Source organism: Lactuca saligna, chromosome 5 (assembly GCF_052625555.1).
Source record: "Lactuca saligna cultivar CGN05327 chromosome 5, ASM5262555v1, whole genome shotgun sequence".
In the NCBI taxonomy this organism is placed as follows: domain Eukaryota; kingdom Viridiplantae; phylum Streptophyta; class Magnoliopsida; order Asterales; family Asteraceae; genus Lactuca; species Lactuca saligna.
The window spans coordinates 179,876,611-179,897,630 of NC_136421.1; the positions used below are offsets into that span (position 1 = coordinate 179,876,611).

At 39.2% G+C, this 21,020-nt stretch overlaps 1 protein-coding gene across 1 annotated transcript; it reads left to right on the forward strand.

The window, feature by feature from the left end:
* Nucleotides 1–3,207: 3,207 nt before the first annotated feature.
* LOC145045997 (uncharacterized) lies at nt 3,208–5,302 on the forward strand. The gene is made up of 4 exons (XM_078994281.1): nt 3,208–3,414; nt 3,531–4,109; nt 4,228–4,441; nt 4,524–5,302. Exons 1-4 carry the CDS (start codon nt 3,208–3,210, stop codon nt 5,300–5,302), a joined length of 1,779 nt encoding a protein of 592 aa, XP_078850407.1.
* The last annotated feature ends 15,718 nt before the right edge of the window (nt 5,303–21,020 follow it).

The window sequence follows — 21,020 nt, forward strand, 5'->3', positions numbered from 1 at the left end:
CGTCCCTTTCAAACCCTAATCTCCATTGGTGGTGTTTTGAGCTCTTTTGTGGTGTTCGTGTCTACTTTTGAAAGAAGGAAACCATTAGAAAGAAAAAAAAGGAACTCTAAGCTTGATGAATTTGAGTCCTACACTCCTTCAGAAAGCTCTAGAAGGTATAAAGCTCTAAACTTGTTGGTTATTTCTTTACATCTTGTTAAATTTGGAGTTTTGTGCTTATTAGCCCCAAAATCTTGGTCCATTTGGGTATAAGATACTCTAGACCAATTGAGTTGTCCTTTTGGACATTTTAGAGTGTTTAGAGTGATAAAAATGGGATCTTAGCCCTTCTTTCCCTACCATGGAAATGTTATGATGTCTTAATGGGTTAAGAAGTTAGGGTTTTAAGTTTTAAACACTTAATAGCCATGAAAAGTCATAAATATGGAAACTTTATGATTTAAATCACTATTTGGAACTAGATCTAGGTTTTGGACGAAAGAACTAAAGGAAATAAACACTTAATAGGAAATAAGCACTTAAAGTAAATAAGCACTTAACTTGATATTTGATCGTGTATGCTAGGCGTATTTTTGAGTACGCTGTGTGTATGTAATTGAGTCCCCGTTTCTGGATAGTGAGTATTCTATGCGTACATGATGACTATGTGGTGTGTATTCAACCCGAGTTGACTTAGATTTACTTATGACCTTTGACTTTAACCAATATTTTGACCTAATTTGACATAGGGGTATTTTGGGTACTTTTGAGCTGTAGTCTGAGATTTGGTTAATGTTTGATGGATAACTGACGTATAGAGTGTTGGATTAGGTGTCTAAGCCCATAACTATAATTGGTATAAACTTGAATTTATAGTAGCACAGTCCTTTTGGGTTGCCTTCAGACCTGATAATTGAATAGGATAACTGCTAAAGAGAGAAATATGATTTATTAATTTTTTATTTGGTTAATAAATTAATTAGAATACAAAGTAAATGATATATTAATGTATTATGGATATAATATATTAATTAGAAATCATATTGTTTAATTAATATTTAATCATAAATTAAATTGGAATTAATTTTGGGATTAAAGGAATTAATTGAAACTAAAGGTGAGAATGTTCAATAGTTGAGCATTGGGAAATTCTAGAACATCCCTATAGTAGGGGGAAATGAAATCTAGATGCTCCTAGGGTTTTCTTTGGCTCTAAGGGTGCCTTAGATGCTTTAAGGAGGAAGATAAGGGATTAGGGTTACCTTGGATACACCTACCTTATCCAATACCATCCTAACACCTATATAAACCCTCCTTAGGGCTCGATTTCATCAATGCACTCCTAAGAAAGGTTTAGAGCTAAAATTCTTTTTCCCTTCTCTCTCTCTCTCTCTCTCTCTCTCTCATTCTATAGTATTCCTTGATAGCTTGAGTTTGTTTGAGAGCCATTAGAGGCACGACATTGGTGGCGCTTGCTACCAAAGGTCTTTCAAGCAAGGATTCAAGATTGTTTACAATAACAAGACAAAATTGCAAAAATGGTCCCTGTGTTTGGCAAAATTATGCGACTTTGGTCCAAAACGATACTTTGATGCACCACTGGTCCAAAATTGGATTTTTCCATTGTTTTTGGTCCCTCCCATTCACTTCCGTCCATATACTCCGTTACATGCAATAAAGACCAGGGTATTTTCGTCTTTCCACCTCCATATCATCGATTACCGCCATATTGAATGATATACACAGTTAATGACCCTTCACTCTATGCACTAAACCCAACTTGTTGATCGAAAACCCTAATCGTTCATTGAAATCTTGCATTTGATCATCATTCGCAATCGTAAGTTTGAATCCACGAGTATGGTCCAAATGTGGGAAATCAGGCCAATAAATCAGTGTTTTGATGCAATCCGAATTTACGGTAACATACTCTGTTTCTTACATATTTCTTTGAAACAAAAAAAATCTTTGACAATCCATATAAAGTAATTTTTTTTGGTTTGGTTCATGATTTTTACAGAAGGATATCCCACGATGTTCACTATTGAGCTCCATCATGGAGGGAGGTTCACAAAATTCCCAGGGATAAGCTACATTGAAGGAAAATTAGACCACATTGACTTGGTAGACATGGATGAGTTCTCTGTGCATGAGTTGGACGAGGTGATGCTGAAGCTTGGTTATGATGTACCACCAGTCATTTACTACCACTATCAATTGTCAAATGGAGATTTGGAGTTTGGTCTTAGAGCTCTAGGGAATGATATTGATGTACTTAGTCTTGCACAGTACATTGAACATCATAAGATCATCAAGGTATACACTGAACATAATGAAACTAAGTTACTTACATACTTTATGTCTCTAAGAGTTAAACCTAGGGTCATAATTGAGGAAATAGCAGATGATGTGCCCACTGCAACTGTTGGTGATCAAGATGTCCTAAATCTTGAATTGTGTTTAGTAAGATATGAGACACCCGAATACAATTCAAATAAGAGATTGAGGTTAGTTGATGGGAGTCAATCATGTAGTAAGAAATTGTGTTTCAACTTGGAACACACTGTAACTGTTGGTGATCAAGATGCACATGTTGAAATTGGTAATGAAGGTGCAAATATTAGTGAGCAAGGTGCAACTGTTAGTGGTCAAGATACACATGTTGAAATTGGTAATGAAGGAGCAAATGTTAGTGATCAAGGTGCAGCTGTTGGTGATCAAGATACATAAGTTCATGATCAAGGTGCAAATGTTGGTGACCAAGAAGTAAATACAAGAGAGTTTGATACCTTTGATGACCAACCATTTCAATTTGAAGACTTTGATCCTTTCTTTGACCAATATACTTTTAATGATGGTAATGATCAGAGTATGGGTGTTGGTGCAAAACTTGGCACAGGACTAGGGGAAGTTCAATTTGAAAGTGAGGGAGTTTGTGAAGGACTTGGTGAAGGAGGTAGTGAAGGGGGTAGTGAAGGGAGTAAGGAAGACAGTGACTTTCTTGAAGATGAAGAAAACTATGTAAGTGATATTGAGGTGGACATGAGTGATTTCTATATGAATGTTGATCTAGATGTTGAATATGTTGACAGAGGAAAAGGTGTTGAGACTGAAAATGAAGTTGTTGATACAGAAGATGTTGAAGATGTTGAAGTAATTGATAATGATGAATGGGACTAATTAGGTGAAGATAGTGATGATGAAAGAAGGAAAGCAATATTAAAACAGATGGTGAAGGAGAATAAGTGCTCTCTTGGTGAAGTCCATACAGTTACTTTTCAAGTGGGTCAAAAGTATAAAAGTAAAAAGGAAATTAAGGACAAAGTCAACAAACTTGCCATTGAGAGTAGAAGGAATCTTGGTTTCAAGAAAAACAACAAAACAAGGCTTAGGGTTGTGTGTAAAGGTAATGTACCTAATGTAAATGCAAGTGGGGTAGGTAAGGGTAATAAATTAAATTGTTCTTGGTCAATGCAGACTTCACGGTCAAAAGATAGTGATTATTGGTATGTGAAAACTTTACTGGACAAACATACTTGTGTTCAAACTAGAAAATTAGGGCTTGCACTGCGAAGTATATATCTGCAGAAATCTTAGACATGGTTGAGTCTAACCCTACAGTACCCCTTCGAAGCATTCAAGAGCAAGTTCAGAAGAGGCTTCAAGTTGGTGTGTCCATACACAAAGTACAGAGAGCAAAATCAACAGCTACAAAGCAAGTGAGTGGTGACTACACAAAGCAATACGAGGTGTTAAGAGATTATCTTATGGAACTACAAGCAACTAATGTGGGTACAACTGTGAAGCTTGAGGTTGTTAATGAGCCTAACAGTACTAGAGAAACAAGGCAGTTTAAAAGGGTGTATATTTGCTTAGGGGCATTAAAGAAAGGGTTTAAAGCAGGTTTGAGAGATATTCTGGGACTAGATGGTGCTTTTATGAAAGGACCCTTTCTAGGCCAAGTACTCACAACAGTTAGATTGGATTCAAACAACGGCATATACCCACTTGCATATGCCATTGTTGAGACTGAAAATATGAGTAGCTGGAAATGGTTTCTAGAATGCTTGGGAGATGACTTAGAGTTGTACTCAAATTCCAACTTTACTTTCATGAGTGATAGACAAAAGGTACTATTTTCTTCTTTTTGTATTACTAATAGTTTATTTGTATATGATTGTTGCAATGATTATGTGAAATAATCCTTTACATGGACTCTTACCTGCTATTGCACAACTATACCCACAGGCTGAGCATCGATTCTGTCTAAGACATATTTATGAGAACATGAGGAAAAAATGGAAAACAAAAGAGTATAAAGATCACTTATGGCAGTGTGCAATAGCAACCACAGTACCAGAATTTGAACACTACATGAATGAACTTAACAAGTTTGATAAGGATGCTTTTGAGTGGTTGAAGAAAATCCCCCCTCACCATTGGGCCAGAAGCCACTTTTCAGGTTACATTCCCTAACTTAGGTGAAGCTTTACTAGTGCTCATTGTATATGGTTTAGTTCATATAATTTTCTTGTTTAATACAGGTAGAGCAGGATCAGATATATTGCTCAACAATTTATGTGAGGTTTTCAACAGTAAGCTTATTCATGGTAGGAATAAGCCCATCATAAGTTGTCTTGAGTACATCAGGCAGTACCTTATGAAGAGGATTTGCAATGAGAAGAAAGTGATGTCCAAAGCTCCAGGTCCACTCACTCCAACAACATCAAAGTTACTTGAGAGAAATAGGGAAGCTTCAGTCCAATATAGAGCTAGATGGAATGGGACTGCAAAGTATGAAGTTTATGGTCCTTGGCATGACCAGCATGTGGTTGACATGACAAATATGTCATGTACATGTAGAAGGTGGGAATTGAATGGGATTCCATGCAGGCATGCCATAGCTACAATACATGAAATAGCTGATAGTGGAGACAAAGTTGGGGAGCTTTACACTTATGTCAACAAAGTGTATTGGCTTCAAACATGGAATGAAGCTTACTCTTACATTGTGGACTCTATAAAGGGTAGAGCCATGTGGCCAAAAAGTACCTGTCCATTTCAATTAACACCACCACCACATCACAATCAACCTGGGAGACCTAAGACCAAGAGAAAGAGAAGTACAGATGAAAAATATGATAAACAGATGCAAAATCATGGTGCAGGTGAACCTGAAAAACTTACCAGAAAGTTTGTTAGTGTGAGGTGTGGGAAATGCAACAATAGGGGTCATAACTCAAGGACGTGCAAGGGTCAAGGTGGGAATGCAGGAAGAAATGAAGGAGGGAATGCAGGAAGCAGTCAAGGAGGGAATGCATGATGCAGTCAAGGAGGGAATGGAGGTAGCAGTCAATGCAGGAATTAGTGTATTTTGTTTAAAAACTTATCTTTTGGTTTAGCACAACTTTTGTGCATTTGGATGTAATGGTTTAAAACTAGTTTGTTGTAATGGTTTTATTTTGGTCTTTTAGCCCTTTTGGTCATGAAACTAATGTCAACCTTTTATCATTGTTGAAGAATGATGTTTATGGTTTATACCAACTGTTGGTTGTCATGTTTATGGAACACATTTTTGGTTATAAGAACTGTTTTCTGAAACAACAAATAAACATTAACATTCGGTGATAACTGCAATACATTGTCATTATATCCTTGAAAACGTTACAAATTTCTGAAGTTGTCCAAAATAACCCTAAACTGAAATTACATTATCAAATACCAAAAACTACCACATTCCTTTGTTACAATTTCATAAGACAAAAAACACCCAAAAATTACATGCAACTACAGGGGTTCCTAATTGCTTATTACTAAATGAAAAGCACCCAAACCACCACAAATAGTAACCAACTTGCAAACAAACACATCTTCAATCTTGCCACTTGATAGTTTACATTGTTGATATTCCTCAATAATCCGGGTATTATCAACATAGATCGTGCACACATGGGAGGATCAATCCATCCTAAGAATCGGCATCTGGAACCCTTCACATAAAAAAATAAACCCTAAACATGAGGGTGATTTTCCAAAATGAGGGTAAAATAGAAAAATCGAACACTTACCTTTTGAAGGCAGGAAAGAAACCTCCGACCAGGGTTTGCTGATGTCCAGGAGGTGCGAACCACCGCTTCCCTACCACAGAAACACATCACCATTTTAATTTTTGATCTCTAAGAAATTGTGAACACAGAGTAGGAAGAGTATGAAGCTCGTGAAGTTGAAGAAGGAAGAGTGATGTAGCTCTGCTTTTATTTTGAATAAGGTTGCAAAAAAGGTCCCTGTATGTGGAAAGACGAAAATACCCCGATCTTTATTGCATGTAACGGAGTATATGGACGTAAGTGAATGGGAGGGACCAAAAACAATGGAAAAATCCAATTTTGGACCAGTGGTGCATCAAAGTATCGTTTTGGACCAAAGTCGCATAATTTTGCCAAACACAGGGACCATTTTTGCAATTTTGTCCAATAACAATCATAAATGTATGTAACTAAACACTAATTTTCGGTGGATTTCGAAAATTATAGTAGCATACTAGGGTTTCTTCTTTTGTGTTTATTGTTTGCATGTTCAATTAGAGAAAACTTAGATCAAATCAATTTAGGGTTGCATGCACACATTGGATTTGTTGTTATGCTCAAAACCCATCAGTGGTATCAGAGCCTAGGATTAGTTTTCTATTAAATAGATGCAATTGGGATCTTGTTCAAAGGAGAAGGGAACAAAATCGACATTCTGTTCAATGAACTCGTTGAGTTGCTGCGTCTGATGCTTATTCGGATTTCCTTGCCTAACTTGATTTACTAGGTTAATACCTGGTAATTATCTTTTATTAATTCTGTCATAATCTGATTTCTGGTAATATAAGATAATTTAATAAAACCTAAATGTTAGGAGATAACTATGGATTAGATAATGATGAGTTATTTGATTGTAATTATCTTTATGGATATGGTTAATGATTTAGTTAATTGATTAATTAAAGGATATTTATTATATCCATAATTGGTTATTAGATATTTATTAATTGGACTTAATAATTAATATTTTTGGGATTGTTTGAAATTTAAAATTAAATGTATAACTTCTAAAATATAAAATGGAAAATCCTAAAATATATCATTATTGATTTTATTAATAATTTAATTAAAAGATTAATTAAAGGATAATTAATAAATCCATATGTGGTTTAAATTTCATTAAATTAAATGTTTAATTTATTTAAAGATTAAACCCTTAATATTTTAAAATGTTTAAAATACACCTTATACTATATGTAAGATTAAAAGTTTAATATTTATTATATATATAAGACGAGTCATTCGAATCGCTAGTACGCCTCATTCACGAAGCCATATTATAAGGGGAGTTTAAAGAAACAACCTATAAAATAACCGCTATTGGGTATCCATTCTTACCCATTGCTCTCTTGTATGGTGGAGGGTTATTAGCCAAACGAGTTTGATAGGACACTTAATCCTCATTAAAAGTATAATGATAAAGTAACTAAACCGTTTTCTAAAAATCCAATTCTTATTTACTTTAGAAAAAATATGAATTTGATGCTAACCCATGAAATTGCACATTACACCTTATTGGTTGTTAGTGGAGCATTTGTGGTGAACCACCACACTAATATGGGACCAATATTGTTGGTAATGGGTGTCTCATAAATTATCGTTGAGATAATGGAGCACGTGTGGTTAACCGGCACGTGAATTTCAGATGATAAATCACACCGAGAGTACTAAGCTAATTTACAGGGTTATTCACATCTCATTTGTAATCCTCAGCATCCACATCATAAAGTGAGAGTATAATCGAGATTAAACATACCAGTGAATAGTTGAATCTCAAAAAAATCTAGGAGTTTCATTAGATTGAAACGGGTAAATGCTTACCTACCTAAAATATATTCGAATTTGATTACGACATTCCTCTTCAGAATTCGAATCGAAAATACGGATCCTAGCCTATGCTATCAATAGCGCGCTATAGCGGTGCTATAGCAATGCTATAGTGTTTTTTGGTGTTACTGAACCGCTATTTTGAAATAGCGTTTACGAATAGCAGTGACGCTATTAGCAACACTATTGAACGTTATTTACCGCGAACCTCATCAGCACTATAGCGATGATACACTTGCTTTTACAATTTCGTACATATTGGGCTACTTTAAGAAAAAAACGATTGTGTGTGTTATTTCAATATTATATCTTTATTTTTTTTAACTATCCCACTACACTTTTTATCTTAGCAAGTCCAAATAATAAATATAATTAATTACAAACTACAAAGCATTAAATGACAACTTTCCTATCTCGTCTGTTTCAATACTAAGAAACCACGAACGACTTGAGTTGCGATGATATTTTGACACTTTTTAGTTTCCATATTACTATACTAGAATATTATATATATAAATTATGTTATGTTTTTATATGATTTTTTATGGTATTAATTCTATATAGTATTAATAATCTAATATATATATATATATATATATATATATATATATATATATATATATATATTATATAAATATATAATATAAATTATACATAATATTAAAAAACCGCTATACAACTGCTATACTACCGCGATAACCGCGATTTCGAATAGCAGCATGTGACCGCTATTGAAATTTCGACCTTAATAACTACTTAGATCCTAGCCTTAATTTAATTTTTTGGGTTAATAATTAAGGATTAATATCAAATAACTTGAATTTTCTTTTCTCCCTTTATAGATGTCTAGTTCTAACAAAAATGGTCTTCCTCGTCCTTCTGGAAATGGCTTTCCTTCTGAAGATGATCTTCCACATTTTGATCAAGGTGAAAGAATGTTCCCTTCTTCGAGCATTGGCGGAACTAGAAATCGTACTTATCCAACTCTTCCTCCACCTCCTCCAGTGATTCTCCCTGGCCCAAGTTTTCGTCAACTTGAAAAGTTCAAAGTTAGTCAATGCCCTTTTGGCATGCAAACACCAAGATGGAGATTTTGTTTGTGCGCATGTTCTAAAATTGAAGTTGTAGATTGACATATTGGGAATGTTAGGTGTCGTTTTCCTAAGGGATTTGGCTGTTGACTTGGTTCTGCACTCACTTCCTGAGTCATATAGTCAGCTCGTTAAGTACTACTATATGACTGGCCACGACGTGACCCTAATTGATCCGACATATTTGCTAATTGCTACTGAAGCAGAAACGTTGAAGAGCATTGGTGAAGCAAATGTGTTTGAAGGATCTGTCTCCTAAAACTCCATGGACAGTAGCAACAATGGTAGTCCAGAAAAGGTTTCTCTTCCCAATGGAAAGGGATTGGCCAAGGTCAAACCATTTGACCATATGGTAAAGAGAAAGGCTAATTCTTAGATAGTCCCATGTGCCATTCCTGAAGAGTGCATTTGTTTCTATTGCCAATTGAAGGCACATTGGATGCGAAATTGCCATGTCTACCTGAAAGATCACAATGATAAGAAAGTCATGTTGTATGACTCTATTTCAGGTACATCCATTATCTAACTCCATTAAGTTGCTATTCATATATTCTTAATACATGATGTGATAGTCACATTCTAATGTTTTTTTGCAGGATCTACGAGAAAGAAGGAAGCTTAAGAAGAAAAAGCTAATTATGATCGTCAGAGATGGATTTCAGTCACATGGTTCGATGATCAAAATTTAGAGCTGCTACATAGGAATTATGATATATTAATAGATTGCTTGGGAAACATCTAGAAACATAGTTTTCATATATATATATATATATATATATATATATATATATATATATATATATATATATATATACATACATACATACATACATACATACATAGTTTTCTTATTTACTTTATATTTCCTTGCAATGGTATTTATAAAAATTGGTGGTTATATTTATATTATTAGCAATGTTAAAAATGGATTTTATTCTTTGTTATATCATTTGTGGTAATGTCATAATTGACCAAGTGAGAAGGAATTCTCATCACCCAAGTTTCAAATGGATAGATACTTGGAGTCATACAATTTGATTGTGTGATGTATGAGAATCTTGATCATTGGAAGATTAAGACTAATTCCTTGATCACATGTTTATGTGAGTCAAGCGAAGGACTAAAGGATCAGTACACATTAATGTGGACCGGTTAGATCCACCACAAAGAATGATAACTATATTCATCATGGTTTACTGATATTTCAGCGAACATGGTTGTGTTAATAAGATTAAGCATAATTTTAACACCTTGAAAAGTTTTCAAAATGTAATAGAACAAATAAGAAGAATCTGTTAGGAAGAAAGATAACGATTTCCACAATCTGAAAGGAAATGAGAGTACATCAGTATCATGTTTTATGATCGTCTCAATGATTGTGGAACTATGTCACAATTGATCATCGAAGAACATCTTAGTATAATTGTTTGACTAAGAAGAGGAATCAGATATTGATGAAATGGTTTAATCGAGAGGTGAATCATACTTCATATCAAATCAAGTTTTAGAGTCATACTCTAATAACTTCGAATCGTATCTTAAGCATATTTCAAATTAAGTAGGTTTATAACACCTCATGATATATGGAGTAGAAGAGTTTTTTTTTTTTTTTTTTTTTTTTTTTTTTTTTTTTTTTTTACTATAGCACATTTGAAATCGGTTGTTGTGATGTTTTGGTTAAAACAAAGATAAACTAAGACTAATTAAATAAAGTGTTATCTTGAAAATAATCTACACTAACTTTTGAATATCTGTTTAGTTCATCAAGGAATGTTCCTTGAGGAAATAAACTTATATGTCAAGAAGTCAGTGGGAGTCTTAATGGTCTTGAAGAATTTCAAGAGTCAATTAACAATAAACATTTTAGTAATCACTAGCACACTACCAAAGGTTTATAACCTATCATGTTGACACATTCTTGTTTCTATGCACCTTCCAGTTAAGTTGACAATTCGTATGAGTTCTATGGTTCTCATTTGACTGCAAAAGGAAAGACACGTTGGTCTGTGATAGTACATTGATCAATATGGAACTGAGCTGCATAAAAACTTGGAAGAAATGGTAGGCCCTTGTGCTACCAGATAGAAAGAATTTAAGAATATGCAAAGTTCAGTCAATGAAACCTAAATTTGATTTTGGTTTCATCCTCAACCTTATCTTAGGATTTGGTGTAATGTTCATAAGTACTTTTGAAATAGGGATTTAAGTATTAGATTAACCCACGCTCAAGGAATTACTTCATGGATTTTTTCACGAGTAATTTTGAGATGATAATATCTTATATTCTTGAAACGGAGACATATGAGTTGTTGTTTATGAGTCAGTTATTCATTGATAATGCATAAACACATTAGTAACTTGATGTTATAAAACATATTGTTATGCGTGATTTGCTGAGTGAATAGTGCAAGCATATGAGTCGAAGTGTATCCTTTCCTTTTGCTCTAAATAGGAAAAAGCAATATTTGTGGGACCCTCGATGATTTGATGATGACATCTAAAGCGCTTGGCCAAGCCTGGACTGAATTGATGTGTTCAATTAATAGTCTGTTATCAGTTGTCATAAATTAGAAATCAGGAAAAAAATTGTAACACCCAAAGTCAGGAAGGCCAAGAAGGAAAGAAAACCCTAAGTCAAAGGGGTCAAATCACCGAGTCCAAGGCGAAACTCGGCAAGTCCGAGCGGGATCCAGGTTCAGGAATTAGTGACGGACTCGACGAGTCGGCTAAGGGGACTCGGCGATTCTGGTCTAAATGAGTAAAAACCCTAATCCCGGGAGTGTATCCTATATAATGCGTGTTATGTCCCTCCCTTAGCGTCCTTATCATCCTAGAGAACCTGTAAACCCTAGATTTCGTGTGAGCTTCCATCATTTGAGAGAAATAGCTTTGGAGGAAGGAAAGTTTGGAAAGGAACTTGAAGATCAAGAAGGTTGCTTCAAAGGGGAGGTGAAGATCCGGGATCTACTTCAGTTGGTGTTTATCTTGGAGGTAATAAGCTGTTATCTTCCCTCGTTTGCATCTAGATCTACTTTTGTTATGAGATTTAGGGGTTTTATGGTTGTTTGAGACCCAATTCGAGTTTGGGGCCTAGATATGTTGTTTCCACTTTAGATCTAGTGTTGGGATGGCCTAATATGTCATAAAGCATTAGAAGATGAGTAGTTGGTAAAGCCCTTTTGTCCCTAAACCTAGCCCTATAGTGTTTTAAGCCTTGATCTCTTTGGTTATACGTAAAGTTTGCAACTTTACGTGAGTATTGAGCTTTGGGAGTATGGATCTATGAGTTAGATTCCCTGCATGGCTCGAAAAGCCACTGTATGGATTAAGAACTGGTGCAACTCGGTGAGTCACATGGGTGGACTCGGCGAGTTGTATGAAGTTGGGCAGGAACTCGGCGAGTTGGAAGAACAACTCGGCGAGTCTGTTGAAGATTGCCTTGGACTCAGCAAGTCTGTTCTTGGACTCAGCAAGTCAAGTCGCGAAACCCCAAACCCTTTCGAGTTAAGACTCGGATCAGTGAGTTGAGTGGGGACTCAGTGAGGTGGACAGGTCAGGACTCGGAAATCGGTGAACTCGGCGAGTCAGCAGGCAGACTCGGCGAGTAAGGTTGACCTTGACCAGGACTTGACTGTGACCAGAGTTGACTTAGTTGACTTTTGGGGGATAGTTAGACTAAGTGTTGCATTGATATGGTAGCTCGGGGAGCTATTGGAGCAGGAGTTCAAAGAGTTGTCGGGCAGCAGCTAGAGGGATTATCAACAAGTTCAGCAAGTGCAGGTGAGTTTTCCTTTGTGTGAATGGGTCTAAGGCCACAATACCCACCATGTAGATACGAGTAGGAAGACCCGGGGGTTAGCCCTGGGCACAATATGCTAGTATAATATTCAGGACGAGGTCCAATGATAGCGGGCAGGTGCCCAAGGAATGGTTTATATGTTAGTTTATACTTGTTGTCTGTGTAATACATGTATGTGCCTGGTAGGGAGGTGAGTGTGGGCGAGGTCCCGTATCTCACCGATAGCAAAGTGTGGATGGTGTTCCACATTTCATTAGCAGCAGACTAGGGGCAAGGCCCAAGTTAGGGAAAGAGTGAGTGTGGGCTGGGCCCGTATCTCACTATCAGTAAGGGCATGGATGGGGTTCCATGACTCATCAGTATCAGGACAAGGGCGAGGCCCAAGATAGGCGAGTTCTCAAGACATGATTTGTGAGTATATGTTAGCTTATGTATTGTTATATGCTTATGTGCTATTATATGTTAGCGGCTGGGGCCCAGTGATAGGCGAGGCCTAACTTAGACAAATATGTATCTGAGCGGAGCTCGAAGCCAGGCTGGGCCTGGAGCGGCGGGGCCGTTGTGGCGGGCGAGGCCTGAGGTAGGGGGTGAGGCCCAAAATAGCGGGCGTGGCCCAGTATGTGCAGTATGTGGTTATGCATGGTATGTGGTAGGGTGGGGAACTCACTAAGCTTCGTGCTTACGATTTGAAGTTTTGGTTTCAGGTACTTCCGATAGCGGAGGGAAGAGCTCGGGGTGATTGCATGGCACACACCATAGTTTAGACAGCTTGGGCATGTTTTACTCTGATAACGAACATGTGTTCTGGAAATTAATACTCTGTTTATGTTTTGGATTGATGATTTTTCTTTAAGTAATGTTTTATTAAAAGAAGTTTTTAGTCTTGAATTTTGGGTCGTTACAGTTTGCTATTAGAGCCTTGGATTGAGGGATTCGAACATGCTCTCGGGTGTGTCTAAACTCAAACTGAGGAATTGGTATAAAGATTTTCAAAATGAAAAGACAGATTGTAAAAAGAAAGTTTTGAGAAAGAAAACAGTTTTAGAAAAGCAAAAAGAATTCAGAAGGAAAAGAATTTTGATAAGAGAAAAGGGTGTGGTGCATGCAATCAGCCGAGCTCATGTAAGTACCCCAAAATACCCATACAAGTTTATGTTATGATTATTAGTTAATAGAACAGCATGCTAGATTAGGACTAAGGATCTAGGGAGGATGCCTTATGTGCCTGTTATATGTGCTTTAAGCTGCATGATAATGCTGATTAGATAGTAGTAGGATAGCATGTTTAGGTTATGCCTGAGATTATGAGTTTGTGTTGCATGCTAGTACAGATTCTTGGTATGATATTATGATTGCTTGATTATGTTATAGTTAGATTTTTCCCATTGTCTGAATGTTGCTTGCTTTGTGAATTGTGGGATTTCGAGTGATGGGAGTTAGTAATTAGCTGGATACGTCATGTCACATGTGATCAGGGTTGAATAATCTCAGAGTGGTGGATTTGGACCTATTACGCAGCTCTTGTTTGACTCCAACCGTTGTATGGATGAGTCTTTTACTCGAAGGATTATCTGAGCCTCGTCACATGTGATGGTATCCAGGTAATGGATAATTGGCATCACAAGGAGTTCTTCAGCAGCTGAGGACTGGTTTGGTTTGAGTCAAAGGTTTCCCTAGGGCAAGCCTAGGATGAGGTAGTGCTGGGAGCAGTAGTAGTAGAAAAGGAACCTGGTGGAGTCTAAGTAGTTCTCGAGGAAAGGACGTACTCGATTCAGGAAAGGTCGAGACAAGACCGGGAACTTGGTAGTGTGTGTATTTGGTCTCGCAGTGGTGATAAGTATTCTGATAGTGGTTGTGTTATATTTTCGGCATCGTGACGCTGCGAGAAAGACCAGTGGGCAGATCAGGCGCTGGAGAGGGATCAGGCTCGGGTTCAGTAGCCGAGCAGTTTGAGGAGCGAATGAGGGAGTTGATATCAGATGAGGTTACGTGCAGCATACTAGACCAGACTCGCGTGATCTTTGGCACGGTCAAGGAGGGTATATTGGAGATTTTGGATGAGAGGCTGGGAGCCTTTCCTACCGAGATGATGGATTCGATGGGAGCGCGTAGTTTGACATTTCGAGAGTTCAGGGCTTTCGGGGCACCAGATTATCATGGGGCTAGGGACCCCATCACTAGCAGCAGTGGGTTGGCTGATGTTGCCAACACATTCCGTACGAACCGGTGTCCCGCAGGGGAGAAGGTCAGACTCGCTTCCTATCTTCTGAAGGATAGAGCGAGGGATTGATGGGAAGAGATTGGTCATGCTTTGGGTGGTGATGTCGCGTTGGATGCGATGACATGGGGTGATTTTTCAGCCAGGTTCAGGGTGGAGTTTTCGCCAATTATTAAGGTGCAGCAGTTGGCACGGGAGTTTCAGGATTTGACGCAGACCATTGAGACTGTGGTGGAGATCACCACCAAATTCAGGGAGAGGGCCCTTTTTGTTCTGCAGTATGTCGCAGATGAGGAGATGAAGAAGGCCCGATACCATGAGATGTTGAGGGATGACATCAGGCAATTTGTGAGCAGGTCCAGCTGCAAAACGTTGGAGGATATGATCGCGCGAGCTAGAGAAAGGGAGATTGATTTGGAGCAGATCCGGAAGAGGAAGCCGGATGAGATTCAGATAGCTTCGGGTTCAGGCAAAAGGCCGAAGGGATCAGATTCGAGACAGAGGGATTATTAGGACCGCAGCCAGTGCGGGAAGTGTGGTAGGGCGCACGGGGGCACGTGCAGGAGTGGTAGCGGTGGTGAGTCTGGCTGTTTCAAGTGTGGTCGGACTGGTCATTTTATTAAGGATTGTACTGCTACCACCACACAGGGATCCGATTTGATATGTTTTGACTGCAACCAGCGGGGCCACAAGTAGGCCCAGTGCACCAGTTTGGTTTCGGCAGGACGGGTGATGGTACCTACCCCTGCAACCTTGAGGATCACAGACGGCCATCAGAGCCGCGTAGAGGCGCCTGCAGTAGGAGGCAGGGCTTTTCAGATGACTACCCTAGAGACGCGAGCAGCGCCGGACATTGCAGGTATGCGACTTCCGTTTTCAGTCCTTTTATTTGTGCATGATTATATTGTTATGGTTCTGCATCATTATCGGTATGAGTATTTTACTTTGTGCGGCTTGATTGTCATCGAGTTATATGCCATCTACATACCTTGGATATTTGAATGGTAGTTAGGGGATGTGCTCTATTGGAGAAGGTTACTTAGGATGCAGTAACTGTAGCATGACTTGGAGGGACTTGATATGTCTCGCTAGTTCGGAGTTGTATAGTTTCAGAAATGGACTGGTTAGATCCCTAGATATGGTAAGCTTGGGGTTCCTCTGCAGATTGATTATGGAATGGTAGCAAGGATTGGGAATTCTTTTCGAGCGTTGAGCAGCGAGGTGTAAGCGAGATCGAAGTGGGGGAGGATCCTCCGAGTGTTCCAGGGTAAAAGCACGCAGGTCCAGGATGATTACGCGATCTTTGAGAAGGAAAATAAGTAGTACAACATTCGATGGATTGAGGAGTTCAGGGTTGGGATTTTGAGAAACTCCCCATCAGTTAGTGCATGAATTGGTGATGGTCAGTACGGGGTTGGGAATCCCGGTTAAAGCATGGTAGAGAGGCGGTAGAGCTGAAGCTTCCTCCAGCAGCGGTTAGTGGTGGAAGGTGATGTAAGACTACGGGGCAGCTGTAGAATTCACCAGCATTCAGAGATGGAAGGTGATGTAAGACTGTGGGTAAGCCATAGCATTCCATAGTAGCTTCGTTAGCGGAGTTGGGGCGAGGCCCTTATCTCCTAGTGATTAAATAGGGATCAGGAATGGGTAGTGGATGAGAATAGTAGGAAGTTGCTTGTATCGCCCTAGAAAGGTGAGACTTTGGGAGAGGCCGCTCCAGAACGTAGTTGGGTGAGACCCATGGGCGAGGCCCGTATGAGAGTAGCAGTATAGGTGAGACCTGAGAGCAGGGTTGCTCAGTAGTATGGTTGGGTGAGACTAGTGGGTGAGGCCCGTGCGAGGGTGGTTAGACAAGTGAGACTAGAAGGATATAGGCAGGTGAGACCTGTGATTTTTAGTAGCACAGGTCAGACCTGGTAGGGACCATAGTGTCGGATAAGGGATCAAGGATCCCAAGAATGTAATGCCTGAATGACAGAATAGATTTAGCAGTTATAGGTAGTCGTAGTATCTTCGAAAGTCGCTGGGAGCAACTAGGAGTTACGTTGGGGCTAGCGACCGGTGGGAATCGGTAATCCATATATTGATAGTTTGGTAGGGACCAGGGTGGTCTTACTTCATCTGGAAGGCAGGTAAGGAATAACAGAAATTTTCAGTCAGTAGCAGTGCTGGTAAGCAGTCTAAGGTGGAATTCAGTTAGTAAATCGTGGGGTGCTTGACACCAAAGTATAGTAGAAGGAAATGCCTAGTGGATACTGGCGATAATGAACCATAATGGAGGTAGCGGGAGGAATGGATTTGGTGAAGGATAGGACCTTCACAGTGACAAAGGAAATAGTTGGTTATGGACCATCACCTTGGGAAGGCAAGAAAACGCACAAGAAAGAGGGGATGAACCCCTATGGGTTCAGTTGCAGTACTCGGACAATACCAAAAGGATTGTTAGTTGAGTAATTTGTGTTTTCCAGAATGTTCAGGGTCAGGGTTGACCCGAGATTATTATTATCCGCAAGGGTTAATGGTCTTCAGGAGGACCGGGCGAAAGGCTAGCGAAGGTAGGCAGCGGGTGTTGGATTAATAGTAGGGTATTGGAAGCAGATCGCAGGCGGTGGGCCATAGCAAACTTCGAGGACGAAGTTTAGTTTAAGTGGGGGAGAGTTGTAACACCCAAAGTCATGAAGGTAAAGAAGGAAAGAAAACCCTATGTCAAAGGGGTCAACTTGCCGAGTCCAGGGCGAAACTCGGCGAGTCCGAGCGGGATCCAGGTTCAGGAATTAGTGACCGACTCGGCGAGTCGGCTAATGGGACTCGGTGAGTCTTGTCTGAACGAGGATAAACCCTAATCTCGGGAGTGTATCCTATATAATGGGTGTTATGTCCCTCCCTCAGCCTGCTTATCATCCTAGAGAACCTGTAAACCCTAGATTTCATGTGAGATTCCATCATTTGAGAGAAATAGCTTTGGAGGAAGGAAACTTTGGAAAGGAACTTGAAGATCAAGAAGGTTGCTTCAAAGGGGAGGTGAAGATTCGGGATCTACTTCAGTTGGTGTTCATCTTGGAGGTAATAAGCTGCTATCTTCCCTCCTTTGCATCTAGATCTACTTTTGTTATGATATTTGGGGGTTTTATGGTTGTTTGAGACCCAATTCGAGTTTAGGGCCTAGATATATTTTCGCCACTTCAGATCTAGTGTTGGGATGGTCTAATATGTCATAAAGCTTCAGAAGATGAGTAGTTGGTGAAGCCCTTTTGTCCCTAAACCTAGCCCTAGAGTGTTTTGAGCCTTGATCTCTTTAGTTATACGTAAAGTTTGCAACTTTACATGAGGAACGAGCTTTGGAACTATGGATCAATGAGTTGGAGCCCCTTCATGGCTTGAAAAGCCACTGTATGGATTAAGAACTAGTGTAACTCAGCGAGTCAGACGGGTGGACTCGGCGAGTTGTATGAAGTTGGGCAGGAACTCGGCGAGTTGGAAGAACAACTCGACGAGTCTGTTGAAGATTGCCTTGGATTCGGCAAGTCTATTCTTGGACTCAGCGAGTCAAGTCGCGAAACCCCAAACCCTTTCGAGTTAAGACTCGGATCAGTGAGTTGAGTGGGGGCTCAGTTAGTTGGACAGGTCAGAACTCGGAAAATCGGTGAACTTAGCGAGTCAGCAGGCAGACTCGGCGAGTAAGGTTGACCTTGACCAGGACTTGACTGTGACCAGAGTTGACTTAATTGACTTTTGGGGGATAGTTAGACTAAGTGTTGCATTGATATGGTAGCTCGGGGCGCTAGTGGAGCAGGGGTTCAAAGAGTTGTCGAGCAGCAGCTAGAGGGGTTATCAGCAAGTTCAGCAAGTGCAGGTGAGTTTCCCTTTGTGTGAATGGGTCTAAAGCCACAATGCTGACCCATGTAGATACGAGTAGGAAGACCCAGGGGTTAGCCCTGGGCACAGTATGCTAGTATGATATTCAGGACGAGGTCCAATGATAGCGGGCGGGTGACCAAGGAATGGTTTACATGTTAGTTTATACTTGTTGTCTGTGTGATACGTGTATGTGGTTGGTAGGGAGGTGAGTATGGGCGAGGTCCCGTATCTCACCAATAGCAGAGTGTGGATGGTGTTCCACATCTCATTAGCAGCAGAACAGCGGCGAGGCCCAAGTTAGGGAAAGAGTGAGTGTGGGCTGGGCCCATATCTCACTATCAGTAAGGGCGTGGACGGGGTTCTACGACTCATCAGTAGCAGGACAAGGGCGAGGCCCAAGATAGGCGAGGCCTCAAGATAGAATTTGTGAGTATATGTTAGCTTATGTGTTGTTATATGCTTATGTGCTATTATATGTTAGTGGGTGGGGCCTAGTGACAGGCGAGGCCTAAGTTAGACAGATCTGTATCCGAGCGGGGCTCGAAGCCAGGCGGGGCCTGGAGCGGCAGGGCTGTTGTAGCGGGCGAGGCCCGAGGTAGGGGGTGAGGCCCAACATAGCGGGCATGGCCCAGTATGTGCAGTATGTGGTTATGCATGGTATGTGGTAGGGTGGGGAACTCACTAAGCTTCATGCTAACGGTTTTCAGTTTTAGTTTTAGGTACTTCCGGTAGCGGAGGGAAGAGCTCGGGGTGATCGCATGGCACACACCATAGTTTAGACAGCCTGGGCATGTTTTACTCTGATAACGAACATGTGTTTTGGAAATTAATACTCTGTTTATGTTTTGGATTGATGATTTTGCTTTAAGTAATGTTTTATTAAAAGAAATTTTTAGTCTTGAATTTTGTGTAGTTACAAAAATCTTGGACAGAGAGAATGATTATAATCCATATCTCATGTCCATATGATATCTTGTAGAATGGAGGAATATTTGATCACCTATCTTAGGACACGTCACTGAATGGTTGAGAGTTAGATAGCGGCTTTTGCTAGCTACAAGTTGCTAGTCAATTTGGTAGTTATACTAGCAGTTATAGTTATTAGACTTATAGTTATAGTAGCACCGTCCTTTTGGGTTGCCTTGAAACCTGACAATTGAATTGGATAACTGTTAGAGAGAATAACTATTTATTAATTTATTATTTGCTTAATAAATTAATTAGGAATCAAAATAAATGATTTATTAATGTATTATGGAGATAATATATTAATTATAAATCATATTTTTTTAATTAATATATCTAATTAGAAATTAATTTGGAATTAATTTTGGGATTAAAGGAATTAACTGGAACTGCAAGGACTAAAGCGATAATGTTCAATAGTTGAGCATTAGATAATTATAGAACCTCCCTATAGTAGGGGGGAACGCAATCCATATGCTTCTTGGGTTTCCTTGGGCTCTAAGGCTTCCTTGGATGCTTTAGGGAGGAAGATAAAGGATTAGGGTTATCTTGGATACACATGCCTTATCTAATACCTTCATAAAACCTATATAAACCCTCATTAGGGTTAGATTTCATCGATGCACTCCTAAGAAAGATTTAGAGCAAAAATTCTTCTTCCCTTCCCTTCTCTCTCTCTCTCTCTCTACAGTATTCCTTGGTTGTTTGAGTTTGTTTGTGAGCCATTAGAGGCAAGACATTTGTGGCGCTTGCTACCATAGGTCTTTCAACCAAGTATTCAAGATTGTTTACAATAACAATCTTAAAGGTATGTAACTAAATCCTAATTTTCTGTGGATTTCAAAAATTATAGTAACATACTAGTGTTTCTTCTTTTGTATTCATTGTTTGCATGTTCAATTAGAGAAAACTTAGATCGAATCAATTTAGGGTTGCATGCACACATATGATATGTTGTTATGCTCAAAACCCATCATAGAGTTGTGAGGTGAATTTTCCTCACTCTACTCGTGGGTTAAAGGTACCAATATCGGTCCACTCGGTTACGTAGGATGTTGTAATGTTTTAGTGATCTACTATATCTGTATCCTGGTATATATGATGTTGTTATGATGTAGTGATCTGTTAGATCTATATCCTGCTATATAGGATTTTGTTATGTTGTAGTGATCTGTTAGGTCTATATCCTTGTATAT

Excerpts from the sequence above, each read along its gene's own strand:
- LOC145045997 (XM_078994281.1), top strand. The coding sequence starts at position 3,208 with ATGGTGAAGGAGAATAAGTGCTCTCTTGGTGAAGTCCATACAGTTACT. Across the intron at positions 3,415-3,530 it reads CTAATGTAAATGCAAGTGGG|AAAATTAGGGCTTGCACTGC; the intron begins GTAGGTAAGGGT and ends TGTTCAAACTAG. Across the intron at positions 4,110-4,227 it reads TCATGAGTGATAGACAAAAG|GCTGAGCATCGATTCTGTCT; the intron begins GTACTATTTTCT and ends CTATACCCACAG.